This window comes from Geotrypetes seraphini, chromosome 1 (genome assembly GCF_902459505.1).
Source record: "Geotrypetes seraphini chromosome 1, aGeoSer1.1, whole genome shotgun sequence".
In the NCBI taxonomy this organism is placed as follows: domain Eukaryota; kingdom Metazoa; phylum Chordata; class Amphibia; order Gymnophiona; family Dermophiidae; genus Geotrypetes; species Geotrypetes seraphini.
This window is the reverse complement of record NC_047084.1, coordinates 222,017,145-222,038,332: the sequence shown is the minus strand read 5'-3', so window position 1 is coordinate 222,038,332 and position 21,188 is coordinate 222,017,145. Positions and strand designations below refer to the sequence as shown.

General features: G+C 50.5%; 1 protein-coding gene across 2 annotated transcripts in view; it reads left to right on the top strand.

The window, feature by feature from the left end:
• Window positions 1-21,188, top strand: part of UCHL1 (ubiquitin C-terminal hydrolase L1) — a 109,810-nt gene that overhangs the window by 65,274 nt on the left and 23,348 nt on the right. For both annotated transcript variants that reach the window (XM_033946864.1, XM_033946871.1), the window contains one exon: window positions 1,942-2,008. In XM_033946864.1, coding sequence (XP_033802755.1) covers window positions 1,942-2,008 — 67 coding nt within the window. The remainder of the gene's footprint in view (window positions 1-1,941; window positions 2,009-21,188) is intronic.

Below are 21,188 nucleotides of genomic sequence, written 5' to 3'. Positions count from 1 at the left end.
GCAAGATCGGTTAGCCAACCTCCCTTGCGTCAGGAAGGAGCTCTTCGACACCATCGAGGCTACGAAACGGTTGTCGGAACACGAACGTTCCTTCGCGTCTCTTGTCCGGCAGAAGCCTAAACCACAGGCCTCTCGCCCTTTCCAGGGATTACCTCGCCGCTACCCCCAGAAGTCCACACCGGCCTTTTCCAGACCACCGCCGCGACGCCCCCAGGCTCACTCTAGGGCTCCACCAAAGTCACAGCCCATGGCGCAGGCGAAGCCGTCTCCGTCCTTTTGATGGAATGAGCGGACGGGGGCGGGCCCTCTCCGCACCTCCACCGGGCCTCCTCCCCATCGGGGGCCTCCTACAAGCCTACTACCCTCGCTGGAAAGCCATCACGTCGGACTCATGGGTCCTTGGCGTGATCTCATCAGGGTACTCGCTCAACTTTTGGGAGGTACCCCCCGACAGCCCACCGAGTGCGTGTCCTCCAAATCGAGCGCAGTTGCCCCTCCTCCTCTCCGAGGCACAGGACCTCCTCCGCCTGCGGGCGGTGGAGCCGGTCCCCCAAAATCAAAGGGGCCAAGGGTTTTACTCCCGCTACTTCCTGGTACTGAAGAAGACGGGAGACCTGCGCCCGATCCTGGACTTAAGGCGCCTGAACAAGTTTCTGGTACGGGAAAAGTTTCGGATGCTTTCCCTTCCGAACCTTTACCCCTTGATCAGCGAAGGCGATTGGCTCTGCTCCCTCAATCTGAAGGAGGCCTACACCCATGTCTCAGGCACCGGTTAGAGAATCATGTTGCCGCTGAGCTGATTGCAGCAAGGGTATATCCCTTCCATGATCAGCTCAGCAGTCATGATAGGAAAGCCCCCCCCCCCCCCCCCCCCAGCTGCAAAGTCAGCCAACATGAGGGATACCTAGGCCCTCCTGTAGGAACCCCTGAAGCGGCACCCCCTCCCCCGAATGTCTGGCAGTAGGAGTGCCTAATTCCTCTTGCCACCCCCTCCCCCAAAGATCATAGACAGGAGGTATGTCCAGTCCCTTCTTCCGGAACCCCCCCACCTGAAAAAAATGTTAACACCCAGATTCCCACAAACCTTTTTCTTGTAGGCCAGCCAGAGGGATGCTTGCTCCTTCCGGTCGGCAGGCCTGCCTCCAGATTGGTGGGACCTCCCCTTCCTGGTGCATCCTGGAATGCACCAGGAAGGGGTGTAAGGTGCCTTCTGTAGGAGGTGTTGGGTCAACCAGAATCTTAGGCCTCCCTTCCAGTGCATTCTGGGATGCACTAGGAGTTACCTAATGCTCTGATCAGATCCCTTAGGCCACCTGGGATCTGGCCATCTGAGTCTTAAGCCACTCCCAGTGCATCCCAGAATGCACTGGGAGGAAGGCCTAAGATTCCGGTTGGTACAGGCACCTGAGGAGCCTTAGGCCCCTCTCCAGTGCACTGGGAAGGCCCACAGAGGCAGGCCTGCTGATTGGAGGAATTAAGCATTCCTCCAGCTAGCCTGCAAGAAAATGGTACATGAGGGATCCGGGTGGGCTTGAGGGGGGGGAGGTGTTTAGGGTAGGGGCACTTTTTCTGGACTGGGCATACCTCCTGCCAGTCAACTTGACAGAGATTCTCTTTCTGCGATCAGTTCAGTGGCCACTATTTGAAATGTATGCCACTGACAAATCTTAAGTTTACCAAGTTAAGTCATGTATAATTAGCATGCAAAATTTATTCAGTCCATGGTGGTGAGATGGGGCACTTGTCTAAAATTAGACCACTTAACATGGAATGACATCCTTCTTCTACTGTAACTTCCATCCTGAAAATGGAAGCATGATTTTGCTGCTTGTGCAACCAGTAGTTTTATCTTTACAAATACTGATATTTAACAGCAGTACTATGAAATATGTTCTTGTGAAATGTAGCCAGACTAAAATGTGTCTTTACTTTTTGTGATAGGTGGAAGATGGGGTGAACTTCCATTTCATAGTATTCATCAATGTGGATGGTAGCCTCTATGAATTAGGTATGCTTAAGGTGACCCGTTTTCAGTGGGACCGACCGTCCCGTTATGGGACTGACCCACCGCTTCGGGATGCTGAAATGTCCTGTTTTCAGGGACAGCGTCCCAAAGCTGTGCAAAGGGAAAAGGGACCAGCGCTCGCTTCCCCTCCCGCGCTAAAGCATGCCTCCCTCCTTCCCTCCCTACAGCGCCGAAATGGTCAGGGGCCCACCAGGTGCAGAATCAGGGCTGGCATTGGGGTTTGCAAGGGGGCCCAGCGATCCGGGCAGCCCTCTTAGTTGCCAACCCTACCTTCGGCTGCGCCAGTAATGCTAAACTGGACGCTAAAACCAAAGAGACGCCGCGGGACTTTTCCACTTGCCTGCATCGCTCTAAGTTTTGTTGCTCTCGATCCCACCCCTCAAAAACAGGAAGTCACTTCTGAGGGGGGCGGGATCGAGAGCGGCAGAACTTAGAACGTGGTCGTATTTCTTGGCATTATGGATAAGTTTAACAGCTGATTCATTTTAACATCTGAAGGCATGTTAGAGCTAGTTTTAAACAAGCAAGTACAGTTTAATTGCTCTGTCTGCAGAGTTACAATAAAGTTTTAGGCAGGTTTTAATTGCTATTGCCTTTGGTACTGACTGCTCTTAACAGCTAGGCTGTTGTACTCCTATATATACTTTAAGAGGTATATATATATTTATCCCAGGACAAGCAGGCAGCATATTCTTAACGCATGGGTGACGTCACCGACGGAGCCCTCGGTACGGACCTTTTAACTAGAAGTTTCTAGTTGGCCGCACCGCGCATGCCTTCTCGCCCGACGGAGGAGTGCGTGGTCCCCAGTTTCTTCGTTTCCGCGGAGCGAAGAAGACGCATGTGTTTTTTCAACGGCCGTTCACTTTTTTGCCTTCCCGCTCGCGCTTTTTTTCCTATTTTTTCTTCTTTTGCCTTCGGGTTTCTTTTTCCTTTGATTTGAAAAAAAAAAAAAAAAAACTTTGCTTTTTTTCCCCTTTTTTCGATTTTGCCCCGGCGGGGCCTGTTGCCATTATACAGGCCTCGGGGTTCGATTTTGCGGAGGCTGTTTTCCCCTTCATGCCCCCGCAGGTCGGTTTTAAAAAGTGCCAGCGGTGTGCACGCCCGATCTCCCTCACTGACCCACACAATTGGTGTTTGCAGTGTTTGGGTCCGGAGCATCGGGCGGACTCCTGCACCCGCTGTGCCACTCTTAAAAAGAGAACACTTAAAAACCGAAAAATTCAACAAACTCTTTTGTTCGGCACCGGGTCGGCGATGGACTCCTCGACATCGACAGCGGTACCACAGAAATCGGCACCGTCTACTTCGACACCGCCCGACCCCGCATCGGCGTCTCTGGCGCCAGGTAAGCCGGCTAAGAAGCCTCCCTCTTCCCTCGAGCGCCCTCCAACTACGGTGGCGACACCGACCTTGCCGGCCTCGCGCCGACCCCGCAAGCGCTCCGCCCCGATTTCGGTGAGTGCCTCATCGGCCTCCTCATCGCCGGGGCGTGGAGCGGCATCTAAGGAACCGAAGCAAAAGAAAGCGGTTCCGATGCCACCCTTAGATGACCGTATTTCGGCCATCTTAAAAGTTCAACTCCAGGAACAGTTACAGCGACAGCTCGAGCACCTGTTGCCCACTATCCTGGCACCGCTCCTTCCGGTACCAGACCGACCCGAGCCCCGTACCGAGCCCCCGGTATCCACCCCATCGGTACCTATCAACACCTCCATGCCGATTCTTTCGGCCGAGCAACTTCATACCCATCCGGTGGTCCACTCCCATACCACGACGGATCCTCCTCGGCACCAGGCAGAGCGTCATACTTCCCGGGACCGGGATCGACGCCGGTCCTCTTCTCCTGGTACCGTTTCGGTGCGCTCTGGAAAATCTTTATCTAAGACCCGCCATACCGCACCTTCCACCCCGGTGTCTCGGCATGCACCAGAGGTCCGGGACCCTGACTTATGGGAGGAGTCCCCTCCCGGTACCGAGGAGGATCCCTCCTCATCTGATGAGGACCCGTCGGCACTCGATGCCACCTCCAAACCGGAGCAGTCCTCCTTTTCGAAATGTCTTAGGGAGATGTCTGCAGCCCTATCCCTTCCTCTAGAATCTGACTCAAAAAAATCTCAAGCCTTCCTGGAGGCTTTAGATTTTGAACAACCTCCTAAGGAGTTCCTCAAGCTTCCCGTACATGACATCCTACGGGAGACTTTTTACAAAAACTGGGAGAACCCCCTTACAGTACCGGGGGCCCCCCGTAAACTGGATAACCTCTATCGTGTCATCGCTATCCCAGGGTTCGACAAGTCTCAATTGCCTCATGAGTCCCTTCTTGTTGAATCCACCTTAAAAAAGACTCAGGGCTCCAGTGTCTATGCCTCTACCCCTCCTGGCAGAGAGGGTAAGACCATGGACAAGTTTGGCAAGAGGCTCTACCAGAATGCCATGCTGGCCAACAGGGCGAACAACTATTCATTCCATTTTTCTTTTTATATGAAACATTTGGTCCAACAGCTGTCCGCCCTCCAAAAGTACCTGCCGGAGCGCAAGGTTCCACTGTTCCAACAGCACATCTCTGGCCTTCTTCAATTGCGCAAGTTTATGGTCCGCTCGATATACGACTCATTCGAGCTCACCTCCCGTGCCTCTGCCATGGCCGTAGCCATGCGCCGCCTGGCCTGGCTGAGAGTCTCCGACCTGGACATCAACCACCAGGATCGTCTAGCCAACCCCCCCTGTCTCGGGGATGAACATTTTGGAGAGTCACTGGATTCCACCACCCAGAAACTCTCCGCCCATGAAACCAGGTGGGACACCCTGATCAAGCCAAAGAAGAAGGCTCCGCCTGCCCGACCTTATCGACCTCAGTCGTCTTATCAGCGCAGGTTCTCAGCCAGGCCACTCAATCCGCCTCCTCAACAACCTCGGCGGCCCCGTCAACAACAGCACCATACCCAGGCTCGTTCTCAGGCCACTCAACCCTCCAAGCCTCTCCAGCCTGCTAAGCAATCCCAGCCCTTTTGACTCTTCTCTCCAGGGCATAGCCAGTCATCCACCCTCGCTACCTCTTCCACAACCAATCGGAGGTCGTCTCACCATATTCTCCAGCCGTTGGGAGGTCATCACATCAGACCAGTGGGTCCTCAACATCATCCGCCACGGCTACTCTCTCAACTTCCAGACTCTTCCATCAGACAACCCTCCCGTAGAGTCTGCTTCACCCTCCTCCTGAGGGAGGTTCAATCCCTCCTCCTTCTCAATGCCATCGAAGAAGTACCTCCCGATCAAAGGGGTCAGGGATTCTACTCCCGCTACTTCCTGGTACCCAAAAAGACGGGAGACCTCCGTCCAATTCTCGATCTCAGGGACCTCAACAAGTGTCTGGTCAAGGAGAAGTTCAGAATGCTCTCCCTTGCCACGCTCTACCCTCTTCTTTCTCAACACGACTGGCTATGTTCCCTGGACCTCAAAGAGGCCTACACTCACATCTCCATCAGTCCGACTTCTCGCCGCTATCTGCGGTTCCAAGTACTGCACCGCCACTATCAGTACAAGGTACTACCGTTTGGCCTCGCTTCCTCACCCAGAGTCTTCACCAAATGCCTCATAGTAGTTGCGGCCTTCCTCAGGTCTCACAACCTCCAGGTGTTCCCCTACTTGGACGATTGGTTGGTGAAAGCACCTTCATCTCAACTTGTGCTACAGGCTACTCATCACACCATCTCTCTCCTCCACCTCCTGGGGTTCGAGATCAACTACCCCAAGTCGCACTTACTTCCCACCCAGCGACTTCAATTCATCGGAGCTGTTCTGGACACCACTCTAATGAGGGCTTTCCTTCCCTCCGATCGTCAGTGGACTCTGCTCCACCTCTGTCGTCAGGTGCTCAAACACCCCTCCATTCCTGCTCGACAAATGATGGTCCTCCTGGGACACATGGCCTCGACAGTACATGTCCTTCCTCTGGCACGTCTCCACCTCCGCACGCCTCAATGGACTCTCGCCAACCAATGGTCACAGACTACGGATCTTCTTTCTCATCCCATCTCTGTGACATCATCTCTTCAGCAATCTCTCCAATGGTGGTTGAACTCCTCAAATCTTTCCAGGGGTCTGCTCTTTCATCTGCTCCCTCACTCTATGATCATCACCACGGATGCGTCCCCCTATGCGTGGGGAGCTCACCTAGGAGATCTACGCACCCAGGGACTTTGGACCCCACAGGAGCGTCGACATCACATCAATTTCCTGGAACTCAGAGCCATGTTCTACGCCCTCAAGGCTTTCCAACATCTTCTCTGCCCTCAGGTTCTCCTGTGCACAGACAATCAAGTCGCCATGTACTACATAAACAAGCAAGGCGGCACCGGATCTCGCCCCCTTTGTTTGGAGGCTCTACGCATCTGGACCTGGGCCACGGACCGCAATCTCTTCCAGGGCGAACAGAACTCCCTGGCCGACAATCTCAGCCGCATCCTTCAACCTCACGAGTGGACGTTGGACCCTCCGACTCTACTCTCCATCTTTGCTCGATGGGGCACTCCACAGGTGGACCTCTTTGCAGCACCTCACAATCATCAGCTGCCCCACTTCTGCTCCAGACTCTTCTCTCCTCACCGTCTGGCCCCGGATGCATTCCTACTCGATTGGAGGGATCGATTCCTGTATGCCTTCCCTCCACTTCCTCTGATGTTGTGGACCTTGTCCAAGCTCCGCAAGGACAAAGCCACCATGATTCTCATCGCCCCTCGGTGGCCTCGTCAACACTGGTTCTCCCTCCTGCTCCAACTCAGCTCCAGGGAGCCCATTCCTCTTCCTGTGTTTCCTACTCTACTTACACAGCAGCATCAGTCTCTACTGCATCCCAATCTGTCTTCGCTCCACCTGACAGCTTGGTTTCTCTCGGGCTGACCTCTCCAGAGAATCTATCTCAACCGGTCCGCCTCATTTTGGACGCCTCCAGGAAACCGGCCACCCTCCAATGTTACCATCAGAAGTGGACCAGATTCTCCTCGTGGTGTCTCCGGCATCATCATGAACCCACCTCTTTAGCGGTGGAACTTGTATTGGATTATTTGCTCTCGCTGTCCAATGCGGGCCTCAAGTCTACCTCCATCAGAGTCCACCTCAGTGCCATCACGGCGTTCCATGAGCCTATCCTCGGAAAACCCCTCACGGCTCATCCTCTGGTTTCCAGATTTATGAGAGGTCTCTTCAATATCAAGCCACCTCTAAAGCCTCCTCCTGTCGTCTGGGACCTGAATGTGGTTTTATCTGCACTCATGAAACCTCCGTTTGAGCCTCTTGCCACAACTTCGCTAAGGCTTCTTACCTGGAAGGTGCTTTTCCTAATCGCCATCACCTCTGCCAGGAGAGTTAGCGAACTGCATGCACTGGTTGCTGACCCACCGTTCACTGTTTTTCACCATGACAAGGTTGTTCTGTGTACCCACCCTAAATTCCTTCCTAAGGTGGTCTCGGCTTTTCACCTCAACCAGTCCATTGTGTTGCCCGTCTTCTTCCCTAAACCTCACTCGCATCCTGGGGAACAGGCGTTACACACGCTGGATTGTAAGCGTGCCCTTGCTTACTACCTTGATCGTTCCAGAGCTCACCGAACATCCCCTCAGCTCTTTTTGTCTTTCGATCCTAACCGTTTGGGTCGTCCTGTCTCCAAACAGACGCTTTCTAATTGGCTTGCTGCCTGTATTGCATTCTGCTATGCTCGGGCCGGTCTCTCACTGGAAGGAGCTGTCACGGCCCACAGAGTCCGAGCTATGGCTGCTTCTGTTGCTTTCCTCCGTTCCACGCCCATCGAGGAAATTTGCAAGGCAGCCACTTGGTCCTCAGTTCACACGTTCACTACTCACTACTGTCTGGATGCTTTCTCCAGACGGGATGGACACTTCGGCCAATCTGTGTTACAAAATTTATTTTCATAATGGCCAACCATCCCCCCTCCCTCTTTGTTAGCTTGGAGGTCACCCATGCGTTAAGAATATGCTGCCTGCTTGTCCTGGGATAAAGCACAGTTACTTACCGTAACAGGTGTTATCCAGGGACAGCAGGCAGATATTCTTACGTCCCACCCACCTCCCCGGGTTGGCTTCTTAGCTGGCTTATCCTAACTGGGGACCACGCACTCCTCCGTCGGGCGGGAAGGCACGCGCGGTGCGGTCAACTAGAAACTTCTAGTTAAAAGGTCCGTACCGAGGGCTCCGTCGGTGACGTCACCCATGCGTTAAGAATATCTGCCTGCTGTCCCTGGATAACACCTGTTACGGTAAGTAACTGTGCTATATAGTAGGTCACTCAGTTGCAATTTAAAAGCTTCTGAATAGTAGTATTTATACACGTAGACTGCATAAACCTAAATGCCAGTTTGTGTCCTGTGACAGTTCTATAAAGGGCATACTGGGCCTGATTCTATAAAAAGCACCTAGCGGTGCTTAACTTGTAGGCACTGATCCATATGGTTGACCACTAGGCATCCTTTATACAATGTTTTAGAGTGTTCTTCAACCTTTTGACACCTATGGACCGGCAGAAATAATAATTATCCCAGGACAAGCAGGTGAGTATTCTCACATATGGGTGGCGTCATCGATAGAGCCTGGATGCGGACGCCTAACAAGCAGACTTGCTTGAAGAAACTCGAAGTTTCGAGTCACCCGCACCGCGCATGCACGAGTGCCTTCCCGCCCAGCACAGGGTGCGTCTCCTCAGTTTTCTGCGGAGCCAAGAAGTTCGTTTTTGACTCTCTGCGTTTAACTTCGTTCACTTTGTGCCTTCTCTCAACCACAGTTTGTTTGTTTTTTTTTCCTTTACGAATCACTGTTTTATTTCTTTTATTAAAAAAAAAAAAAATTTTCTTCTGTTCGTTTTCCGGGACAGGCCACTCGGCTGCAGCCCGAAGGCTTCAACTTTGCGGCGGCTATTTTCCATCTATGTCCCGGCCTGCTACGGGCTTCGAGGTGTAGCAAGTGTCATTGCACGAGATCTCTTACGGACCCTCACAGACATTGCTTCAAGTGCCTTGGGCCGAAACATTATCCTAGGTCGTGCCTGACTTGCCAAACACTTCAGCCTCGTGCTTTTAAGCATCGTTGCATTCTGGTGGACAAGTTTTTTGAGATGAGTCTCCTACTGATCCCTTGACTTCGAAGGCGTCTTCAGCCTCATCGAGGCTCCGACTGTGCCTACTGCTTCCACCTTGAGCCTTATCAGACCCTCGTCGTTTGCAGCAGCTCTTGCGGTATCTGCATCTGCTGTATCTTCCCCTGTATCCTCAGGTCAGATAGCTCATCAGTCGATTCCACTGGTGGTGATTAAACTGTCCAAGACTTCTAAGTCGAAACACACTCACACTACCTCGAAGGAACCTCAAGCCAAAGCAGGTGATCCGGTTTCAGACGCGGATCCATCCTTGCCAGCTTCTTTCCAGACCATGTTAGAGAAGCAGTTTATTCAGTTCCTTACTAACATGGGACCCAAACTGCTTCCTCTTATCCGGCCTGGGCATTCAGCAGACTCTGAGGTCGAGCCACTTCCTTTGCCCCAGTCTGAACTTACACTCTCTTTGCAGGGAGCAGAGTCTCTGCGAGTGTCTAGTCTGGTATCCAAGCATGTGAAGCAAGGAGCAGAATCTTTGCAAGTGCCTCGGCAGGAATCCTCACACTCTATCCAAGGAGCAGAGTCTTTGGGAGTACATCGAGGTTCCTCCATCAAGCCTCTGGAGCTTCGCTCTACAGCCTCCAGTCCTATCCATTCTTTGGTGGCATCGGCTGCTTCTGTCTCCGAAGCGAAGTCTCCTCGATTTTTCGAAATCTGCTTCCAAGCATTGTTCTTGCCGACGATCGAGGCCTTCATCGAGGCATAGTTCCAAAGAACGTCCCTCTTCAACTAAGCCTCACTCTACTCCTACTTCGACTAGACCGCCAACTTCTCGCTCAAGGTCTCCACTTCCAAACCTCGGATGCAGCAGTTTCGATTGCTTCGTCCAAGTTTCCATATTCTTTTGATGCCTTTTTTCCTGCCGAAGCTTCATCTTTGACCCAGGCTGCCTCGACGTCAAGTCCTTCTCGAGGCAAAGCATTGGCGGATCAGTTATCTTTCTCATCTTTTCGTCAGATGGCTGTTGACTTGGATCTTCGATTAGATGCTGGTTCCAAATACTCTAAGGAGTTCCTCGAGTCATGCATCTTCCTCAACCTCCGGCAGAGTCTCTTAAGCTTCCTCTTCACAAGCTTTTGTCTCAGACTTTTGGTTGATGCCTGGAGACAACCATACCGGCTGTTCCAGGCAAATTGGACTCTAGGTATAAAACTGCATCGCAAAGGGTTTAACAACTCGGTTATCTCATCAATCCCTGCTTGTTGAATCCTCCTCAAAGAGGTCCCATCCTTCCAAGGTTTATGCCACAGTTCCTCCTGGAAGGGAGGGAAAAACTATGGACAAATTTGGATGTTGCATCTACCAGAATGCTATGATGTCCTCTAAAGTCCTCAATTTTTTATTTCATCACTTACTTTGAATTGCTTCTTTCTCTCAATTACGTCTGCATCTCCTCCAATTATCTTATGATGCCTTTGAGTTATCTGCCTGAGCGGCTGCTTGCTCTGTAGCTATGCGTCATCTTGCCTAGCTTCATACCATTGATGTGGACTCTAACCTTCAAGACCACTTGGCTAACATTCCTTGTGTGAGGGTAACGACCTCTTTGAATCCATCGAGGCAGCCACCAAGAAATTATCTGACCATGAGAAATCATTTGCTTCTAATAGTCAGACTTAAGCCAAAGCCATCTTCTGCCAAGCCTGCACACCCTACTCTTATCTATCAAAGGCATTTTGCTTCGAAGCCGGCTCCTTATACTCGCCCTCCTCTGAAAAAACAGCAACCTCAGAAGCAACAAACCCCAAACTTCTACTGCACCTAAGGCTTCTCAGTCTTTTTGACTGTTTACAACAGAGCATAACCTCCACCGTTCTGTCTCCTTTTCCCCCTATAGGAGGTCGTCTCCATTTTTACAACCAATGGATGATAATTACATCCGACCTCTGGGTGCTTACCATCATCGGAGAAGGATACTCTCTTCATTTCACTCGGGTTCCACCAGAACTTCCTCTAAGAGTATCCTTCCAATCCATCCCAGACCGCCCTTCTTCTTCAGGAAGCTCGAGCTCTGCTTTCTCTCCATGCCATCGAACCAATTCACTTGGAACAGCAGAACAGGGATTTTACTCCTGTTAACTTCCTTGTTCCGAAGAAGACGGGCGATCTGCGACCCATTCTAGATCTCAGGGCTCAACAAATTTTTAGTCAGTTTCAAATGTTGTCCCTGACATTTCTTTTTCCCCTTCTCAAGCAGAATGACTGGTTATGCTCTCTGGATCTCAAGGAGGCCTACACTCATATCCCCATTCATCCGGCCTCCCGTCAATATCTCAGATTTCGGGTGGGGAATCTGCATTTTCAATACAGAGTACAACCCTTCGGCCTGGCCTCCCAGAGTGTTCACCAAGTGCCTAGTAGTGGTAGCAGCAGCTCTGAGGAGTCATGGTCTTCAGGTATTTCCCTACCTCGACGACTGGCTCATCAGACTCCACATCTCAAGGGGTTATTGTAGCCACCCAACGGACTACCTGGTTCCTACAAAGTTTGGTATTCGAAATCAACTTTCCCAAATCTCAACTTCAGCCCTCACAGAATCTACAATTCATTGGAGCTGTTCTGGACACTGTCCAACTCAGAGCATTCCTTCCACAACGTCTAGAGGCTCTTCTACAACTCTGTCACACAGTGTCTTCCCTCTTTTCCATCTCAGCGAGACACATGATGGTACTTCTGGGTCACATGGCCTCCACAGTACACATGACTCCTTTTGCCAGACTTCACCTCAATTCCTCAGTAGACCCTGGCATCTCAATGGGACGCAAGTTTGCGACCCTTCTCGACACATTTCAGTCACTCCTTCCTTGAAGTCTCTCCGTTGGTGGATGCTCTCTTCCAATCTTTCCAGAGGCTTACTTTTTTAAATTCCCCCCTCATCAGAAGGTCCTCATGACAGACTCTTCGACCTACACTTGGGGCGCTCATCTCGATGGTCTCAGTACTCAAGGCCACTGGACCAGTACGGATCGTCAATTAATCTGTTGGAACTCGGAGTGATTTTCAAGGTTCTCAACGCTTTTCAACACCTTCACAATCAGGTAGTCCTCATTCGGACGGACAACCATGTCGCCATGTATTATATCAACAAACAGGGAGGGACGGGATCTGCCTCTCTGTCAAGAAGCTCTGAAGGTTTGGGACTGGGCAATCTGCCACAACACCTTCCTCAAAGCTGTCTACATTCAAGGGGCAAAGAATTGCTTGGCAGACAACTTGAGGAGTCTTCTGCAACCTTACAAATTGACTCCATTCCTCGCCTCCTCATCATGTTTTCACAGTGGGGAACCCCTCAGACCTCGTTGCTGCTCCCCACAACTTAAACTGCCTCAGTTCTGCTCCAGGATATACTCTCCTCACCGCCTCGAGGCAGATGCTTTTTCTTCTGGAATGGACAAATCTCTTCCTCTACACATTCCCTCCTTTTCCTCTCATTCTCGAGACTCTGGTCAAGTTGGAACGATCATGCCACCATGATTCTAATCACTCCTCGGTGGCCAAGACAACCTTGGTACTCCCTTCTACTTCAAGTCAGCACCAGGGAGCCATACCTTCTACCAGTTTTTCCTTCTCTGCTTACAGAGTCAAGGATCTCTGCTTCATCCCAACCTGCAGTCTCTACACCTGACAGCTTGGTACCTTTCAACATAACTCCTCTTCAGTTTTCTCAATCTGTAAGAGATGTTTTAGAAGCTTCTAGGAAGCCTACCACTAGACAATGCTATCATCAAAATGGACTAGATTTTCTATGTGGTGTTTCTCATCATAAGGAGCCTCAGCATTCCTCCTTATCTTCTTTTTTGGACTACCTGTTGCTCTTATCCAATTATGGCCTCAAGTCTACATCTATCCGAGTCCATCTCAGTGCAATTGCGGCTTTCCATCGGCCTATTGAAGGTAACCCCTCTCTGCTCATCCAGTGGTTTCCAAATTCATGAAAGGCTTCTTCAATGTTAAACCTCCTCTCAAACCACCTCATGTGGTTTGGGACCTCAATGTTGTCCTTACTCAACTCATGAAGCCTCCATTTGCACCAATTGATAAGGATCATCTGAAGTATCTCACGTGGAAAGTGGTGTTTCTCATAGCCCTCACTTCCACTCGAAGAGTCAGTGAACTGCAAACTTTAGTTACTGACCCACCATTCACTGTGTTCATCATGACAAGGTGGTTCTTTGTACTCATCCTAAATTCCTCCCTAAAGTAGTCTCGGAATTTCATCTCAACCAATCCATCGTACTTCCAGTGTTTTTTCCAAAGCCTCATTCTCATCCTGGAGAATCAGCTCTTCATACTCTGGACTGTAAACGTGCTTTGACCTTCTACTTGGAACATACCAATCCACACAGAACTGCTCCTCAACTGTGTTTCCTTCGATCCAAATAAGTTGGGCCATCCTATTTCTAAGCGTACCATCTCCAACTGGATGGCAGCTTGTATCTCTTTCTTTCTCCTATGCCCAGGCTGGATTACCCCTTCACAGTAAAGTCACATCCCATAAAGTCAGATTAATGGCAGCTTCAGTAGCTTTCCTCAGATCTACACCTATTGAGGAAACTTGTAAGGCTGCTACTTGGTCCTCGGTTCATACCTTCACTTCTCACTATTGTCTGGATACTTTCTCCAGACGGGATGGACAGTTTGGCCAAACAGTAGTACAAAATTTATTCTCCTAAGTTGCCAACACTCCCACCATCCTATTCTGGTTAGCTTGGGGGTCACCCATATGTGAGAATACCTGCCTGCTTGTCCTGGGATAAAGCACAGTTACTTACCGTAACAGGTGTTATCCAGGGACAGCAGGCAGCTATTCTCACAACCCACCCACCTCCCCTGGTTGGCTTCTCTGCTAGCTATCTGAACTGAGGAGACGCGTCCTGTGCACTAGGTGGGAAGGCACTCGCGCATGCATGGTGCGGGCGACTCAAACTTCTAGTTTCTTCAAGCAAGTCTGCTTGTGAGGCGTCCGCATCGAGGCTCCGTCGGATGACATCACCCATATGAGAATAGCTGCCTGCTGTCCCTGGATAACACCTGTTACGGTAAGTAACTGTGCTTTTTCCTTCTAAACATTCCCAGGGCTTCACCCACATTGCCACAGTTCCAATTCCACAGATCTTTATGTAGTGGCTCCGCTTCACAAAAAAAGCGCCATTGTCACCAGGGATCAGGTGTGGCTTCCTCCCTCAAAGGCTGTCTTCCAGTTTTGTTAGAAGTGGTCTCTACATTCATCAGAAACTTGTTAGTCCTCCCTTGCCCAACTACAGCTTGGTTTCTGGACTACAGCAAGTTGACCACAGCAGAGTCCAGGGTCTGATTCTGCAACATTGTAGTCTTCAGGATGCTAGAACTTCTCAGACCTTGAATGGTAGCTTAGGTGGATATACTTCCTCATACCAGAAAGGCTCAGAGGATTGGAGACCTATTCTGGATCTACAATAGGTCACTCACTTCTTGCAAGTTCCCTTTTTGACAAATGGGAGAGTTTATAGTGTCCTTGGATCTCGGAGGTTTTCCTACATATTTCCATCTGCCCAGAGGATCACAGGTTTCTGTTTTCATGTTTCTGCAACATTTCCAATTCACAGCTCTGCCCCTTGGGCCTCGCAGCAGCTCCTGTACTTTCGTCAAAGTGCTTGTAGTTGGAAGTGGCTTCTGCCTGCAGAGGGTTCAAGTCCACCCTTCCTGGGATATCACATGATCTGGGCTCCTCAGATATGAAGGTGCGGTGGGGACACTGGTGTCTCTGCTGCAGGCATTGGTGCGTTCAGAAAGACTCTTAACATCCTCGCAGTTTCTGTGGCTTCTCTTTGTCTCCAGACAGGGTTGTGTGTTCCTTCTCGGGGACAGTATTCAGAACCTTGGTCAACAGATCAGAATTCTCTTGGACTGTCTTGCTGTCTCAACCTGGTTTTATCTGCAGGTTCTGGGGTCTCGGGCAGCCTCCTTGAAGGCAATTCCCTGGGCCGGAGTGCCCATGAACCCTTGACGGGAGTACCTTCTGTCTTGGTGGTTTTCGCTGTTCCCCCTTCAGATGCCACTCCCCTGGTCAGAGCCAGCTAGCAGCAATTTGAGCTGGTGGCTTCAGGGGATGGTTTTTGGCCATGGCTGGCTTCTTTGGTTTTCTGAGTGGATGATTCTTATGACTGATGCCAACCTATTGGGTTGCGGGCTTGCTTCACTTGGGGACAGTGGACTAATGGTCTGCAATGTTGGGGTTGGTTTGTTTTATTCAGTTGGTTGACCAAATGTCCGATGCTTTAGCAGAAAGACCAGTGGTGCAATTTTTTTTGTCATGGCGGTGTCATATGTACATCACAAGAGAGCTCTAGTGTTCACATACTCTCTCACCTGCTCAATCCTAGTCTTGGGTGCATGCTCCCCTTTAATCGATATCTTCTCAGGGATCGGTGTCCATTATTTGGAGGTAATATCTCGATTTATGTGCGCTCAAAGTTAACCCTCTCCTTCAGCTTCTGCCAAAGCCTGGAAGGCTTTCCCACAGTGAGGTGCTAGGAATTAAGCAGTCTGAGAAGGCTCCCAGCTTTCCTTCAGGAGGGTTTAGACAACATTTTGGCAGTGGCCTCCCTGAAAGTTCTGGACCTGTCGTATTTTCAAGCGCATGGAGGCGCTAGTTTGCTTATTGCTCTTCCAGGTGTATATGGGAGTGCTTTGTCTGTCCTCCCCTGTATCTTCCTTTACTTTTGTGGAATCTTACCATTGCTTTGTAGGGCCTTGATGAGGCCCCTTTTGAACCACTATAGGATGAATTTCTTCTGGACCCTATCAATCGACTATCTGGTCACCATTCTCAGCACAGTATATTTTAGAGCTTTATGCTCTTGTTTAAGGAACCCTTCTCCATATTATGGATGCAAGTGTGTTTTCTTCATTTTTTACCTTCCATCTTGCTGACGGTGGTCTCGTCTAATGTCGACCAGGAGGTTTGGTTGCCTGCTTTTCATCCAACAGGTTCACTGTGCAAAGATCAGATCTTGCACAAATTGGATGTCCGATGGGTCTTGCTCCATTATTTGGAGAGAGCTAATGAGTTCAGGCTGTCTGATTTCCCTTTTGTTCTAACTGTTTCACCTTGCCATGGTCCAAGTTCTCAACCGCTGATGGATTTGAATGGCCATTTCTGCAACTTACATCACCCATGACACGCAGCTGCCAATTTTTGCTTTAAAGCACTCGAAGTGTGGCTGCATCATGGGTGGAATCTCACGCAATTCATCCAAATGAACTTTGTAGGGTGGCTACTTGGTCCTCTCTTCATACTTTTACCTGTTTTTACTGAGTGCTTGTGGTGGTGCATTCTGTTTTGTTTTGTTTTTCTCGGGACCTTGGGTTTGAAGGCAGGCTCATCTGTTCCTCCCTAGTAACATGGCTTTGGTACGTCACCTAGCATATGGAATCTAGAAGGGATGTAACAGAATGGAAGATTAGATTTATACCTTAGATAATTTTCTTTCTGTTGGTCCTGGAAAGATTTCCTACGACCCACTCTATATACCGGGACAGATAGGGAAAAATGCTTGAGTACCTGATTGTAAAAAAAACCCCGCTTAGATAACCTTGATAGGCGGTATATAAATTCCTAATAAACTTTAACTTTAAACTTTAATATTCACTCAGTTGTTTGGGGTAGCCTGCAACTTTCTGCCTTGAAGATTTCAGGCTTGAATATTTTCCAACCAGTTGGCAGATCCTGTGGAAAGTTTCTGCGAGTATACACATTACCGAAGGCCTTTCTTGGGGTGCTCTCTGCACAGTGCAAGTTAGTACTTAATGTTTTTGAGTTGCCTTTGCCTGTTATCACCTGAACTGGTTTGCTCTGCAAAATATTAAACATGAATTATTTCTGTTGATGGGGATTCTCCCTGAACCCCCTTGTCATGGATTTGTTCAGGTATGTTGCTTGGTTTTGGAATTTAGCCTAAGAGCTGGTAAACAAATCTAGTTAAGGGGGTTGAGCATGTGCTCAGAAAATTTGTGGATTTCTGCAATACCTGAACTGCAGATTGGGATTGAACCCCTAGCATATGGAATCCTAGATGGAACGGTAGAAACCTAATCTTCCATCAGTTCTCAGAACACCCCATGGCACTTAATAGGAAAGTTATTGGTAGTATAATATAACATACAACTGATTTCAGCGAAATGTTAACACTTGGTGGATAACAGCAGCATATGTAACTGTCAGTTACTAGTAGACATATGGTATAGGAAGGGGTGGGAGGGTTTCATTGATCAGTTTAAGTGTCCTAGTTCTATACCAGATGTGAGAAACCTCCTTAATCAGAAGGCCACATCTATTTCAGAGGTATCACGTGCACAAAAATATACATTGGAGGCTGCAGTAGATATTATCTTAATGTGTGTGTGTGTGTGTATGTATATATGTATATATATATGTATGTGTGTGTGTGTCTCCCAGGACAAGCATGCAGCATTCCCGCCCGACGGATGAGTGCGTTGCCAAACGCTCCGCTCCAATCTCGGTGAGTGCCTCATCATCGGCCTCCTCATCGCCGGAGCGTAGAGCGGCACCTATGGTACCGAAGAAGAAAAAAGCGGTACCGGTGCCTCCCCTGGAATACTCCAAACACAGTTACAGGAGCAGCTGCAACAACAGCTCCAACAACTGTTGCCGGCGTTGCTGGCACCGCACCTTCCGGTACAGGACCGGTCCGAGCCTCACACTGTCCCATTGGTGTCGACCCCCTCGGTACCGATTAATACTTCCATGCTGGTGCTCTTGGCAGAAACACCTACAGTACGTACCCGTGATGCTGCCGACCCTGTCCGGTCCCAGGAACGACATCGGTCTTCCTCACCCGGTACCGCCTCGGTGCGCTCAGGCAAATCTCTTTCAAAGACCCGCCATGCCGAGCCCTCCACACAGATGTCCACACGTACGCACCCCGACGTTAGGGACAAAGATTTGTGGGAAGACTCCCCTCACGGTACCGAGGAGGACGCTTCATCAACCGATGAAGAACCCTCCATGACCGACACCGTCTCCAAACCAGAGCAATCCTCTTTCTCCAAATTCCTTAGGGAGATGTCAGCAGCTCTTTCCATTCCCTTGGAGTCCGACTCTAAAAAGTCTCAGGCTTTCCTCGATGCCCTAGACTTTGAGCAACCTCCCAAAGAATTTCTGAAGTTGCCCGTCCACGACATCTTACGGGAAACTTTCTATAAAAACTGGGAAGCTCCCCTCACGGTTCCTGGAGCCCCTCGTAAATTGGATAGCTTATACCGGGTTATCCCAATCCCAGGGTTTGATAAACCTCAATTGCCCCACGAGTCCCTCCTGGTGGAATCTACCTTGAAAAAATCTCAGGGTTCCAGTGTATATGCCTCCACCCCTCCTGGCAGAGAGGGAAAAACCATGGATAAATTTGGTAAGCGCCTTTTCCAAAATGCCATGTTAGCCAATAGAGCCAACAACTACACCTTCCACTTCTCCTTCTACATGAAGCATCTGGTGCAACAGCTCTCCTCCTTAAAGAAATATCTTCCTGAACGTAAGGTACCTCTTTTCCAGCAACATATTTCTAGCCTCCTCCAACTCAGGAAATTCATGGTTCGCTCCATCTACGACTCATTTGAGCTGACCTCTCGCGCATCTGCCATGGCGGTGGCCATGCGCCGTTTGGCATGGCTGAAAGTCTCTGACCTAGACATTAACCACCAGGACCGCCTGGCTAACGCACCTTGTCTGGGTGATGAACTCTTTGGAGAATCCCTGGACTCGACCACCCAGAAGCTCTCGGCACACGAGACCAGGTGGGACACTCTGATCAAACCTAAAAAGAAGACTCCACCTGCTCGCCCCTACAGGCAACAGTCTTCTTACCAACGCAGGTTCTCGGCCAGACCTCTCAATCCGCCTCAACAGGAGCCACGCCGACCTCGGCAACAACATCAAACCCAGGCTCGCTCTCAGTCTCACCAACCTGCCAAGCCGCTACCTCCGTCAAAACCATCTCAGCCCTTTTGACTCTTTTCTCTAGGGCATAGCCAGTCTCCCAACATCATTACCTCTTCCTCAGCCTATCGGAGGTCGCCTCCAGCATTTCCTCAGCCGTTGGGAGGTCATCACATCAGACCAATGGGTCCTCAACATCATTCGCCACGGCTACTCTCTCAATTTCCAGACTCTTCCACCAGACAATCCTCCCGTAGAGTCTGCTTCTCACTCCTCCCAAACCCCCCTCCTCCTGAGGGAGGTCCAATCCCTCCTTCTTCTCAATGCCATCGAAGAGGTGCCTCCGGACCAAAGGGGTCAGGGATTCTACTCCCGCTACTTCCTGGTTCCCAAGAAAACAGGAGACCTCCGCCCCATCCTCGATCTCCAGGACCTCAACAAGTGTCTGGTCAAAGAAGTTCAGAATGCTCTCCCTGGCCACGCTTTACCCTCTTCTCTCTCATCACGACTGGCTATGTTCCCTGGACCTCAAAGAGGCCTACACTCACATCCCCATCAATCTGAATTCACGTCGCTACCTCCGCTTTCAGATTCAGCACCGCCACTATCAGTACAAGGTACTACCTTTTGGCCTCGCATCATCGCCCAGGGTGTTCACCAAGTGCCTTATTGTGGTAGTGGCCTTCCTCAGGTCTCACAACCTCCAGGTGTTCCCCTACATTGGTTGGTGAAAGCAACTACGTCTCCACTTGTGCTGCAAGCCACTCATCACACCATCTCTTTCCTCCATCTCTTGGGGTTCGAGATCAACTACCCCAAGTCGCATCTGCTTCCCACACAGCGACTTCAGTTCATCGGAGCAGTTCTCGACACCACTCTGAGGGAGTTTCTCCCCTCCGACCGACATCAGACCCTGCTCCACCTCTGTCGTCAGGTGCTCCTTCATCAAACCATCCCAGCTCGACAGATGATGGTCCTCTTGGGCCACATGGCCTCGACGGTCCATGTACTTCCTCTGGCGCGACTCCACCTCAGGACACCTCAGTGGACTCTAGCCAACCAATGGTCACAGAACACGGATCCTTTTTCTCATCCCATCTCTGTGACATTGTCTCTTCAGCAATCTCTTCAATGGTGGTTGAACTCCTCCAATCTTTCCAGGGGTCTACTCCTTCATCTACCCCCTCACTCCATGATCATAACCACGGATGCCTCCCCCTATGCGTGGGGAGCTCACCTAGGAGATCTACGCACCCAGGGACTCTGGACCCCTCAGGAGTGTCAACATCACATCAATTTCCTGGAACTCAGAGCCATGTTCTATGCTCTCAAGGCCTTCCAGCACCTTCTCTGCCCTCAGGTTCTTCTCCTGTGCACAGACAATCAAGACGCCATGTACTACATAAACAAGCAAGGCGGCACCGGATCTCGCCTCCTCTGTCAGGAGGCTCTCCGCATCTGGACCTGGGCCACGGACCACAAGTCTCTTCCTCAAGGCTGTCTACATCCAGGGCAAACAGAACTCCCTGGCTGACAATCTCAGCCGCATCCTTCAACCTCACGAGTGGACTCTGGACCCTCCACCACTCCACTCCATCTTTGCTCGCTGGGGCACTCCACAGGTGGACCCCTTTGCAGCTCCTCACAACCATCAGCTGCCCCACTTCTGTTCCAGACTCTTCTCTCCCCACCGTCTGGCCCCGGATGCATTCCTGCTCGACTGGACGGATCGGTTCCTCTATGCCTTTCCTCCACTCCCTCTGATGTTGCGGACGCTATACAAACTCCGCAGGGACAAGGCCACCATGATTCTCATCGCCCCTCGGTGGCCTCGACAACACTGGTTCTCCCTTCTGCTTCAGCTCAGCTCCAGGAAGCCCATTCCTCTTCCTGTGTTTCCTACTCTACTTACATAGCAGCATCAGTCTCTACTACATCCCAATCTGTCTTCGCTCCACCTGACAGCTTGGTTTCTCTCGGGCTGACCTCTCCAGAGAATCTGTCTCAGCCTGTCTGTCGCATTTTGGATGCCTCCAGGAAACCGGACACTCTTCAATGTTACCA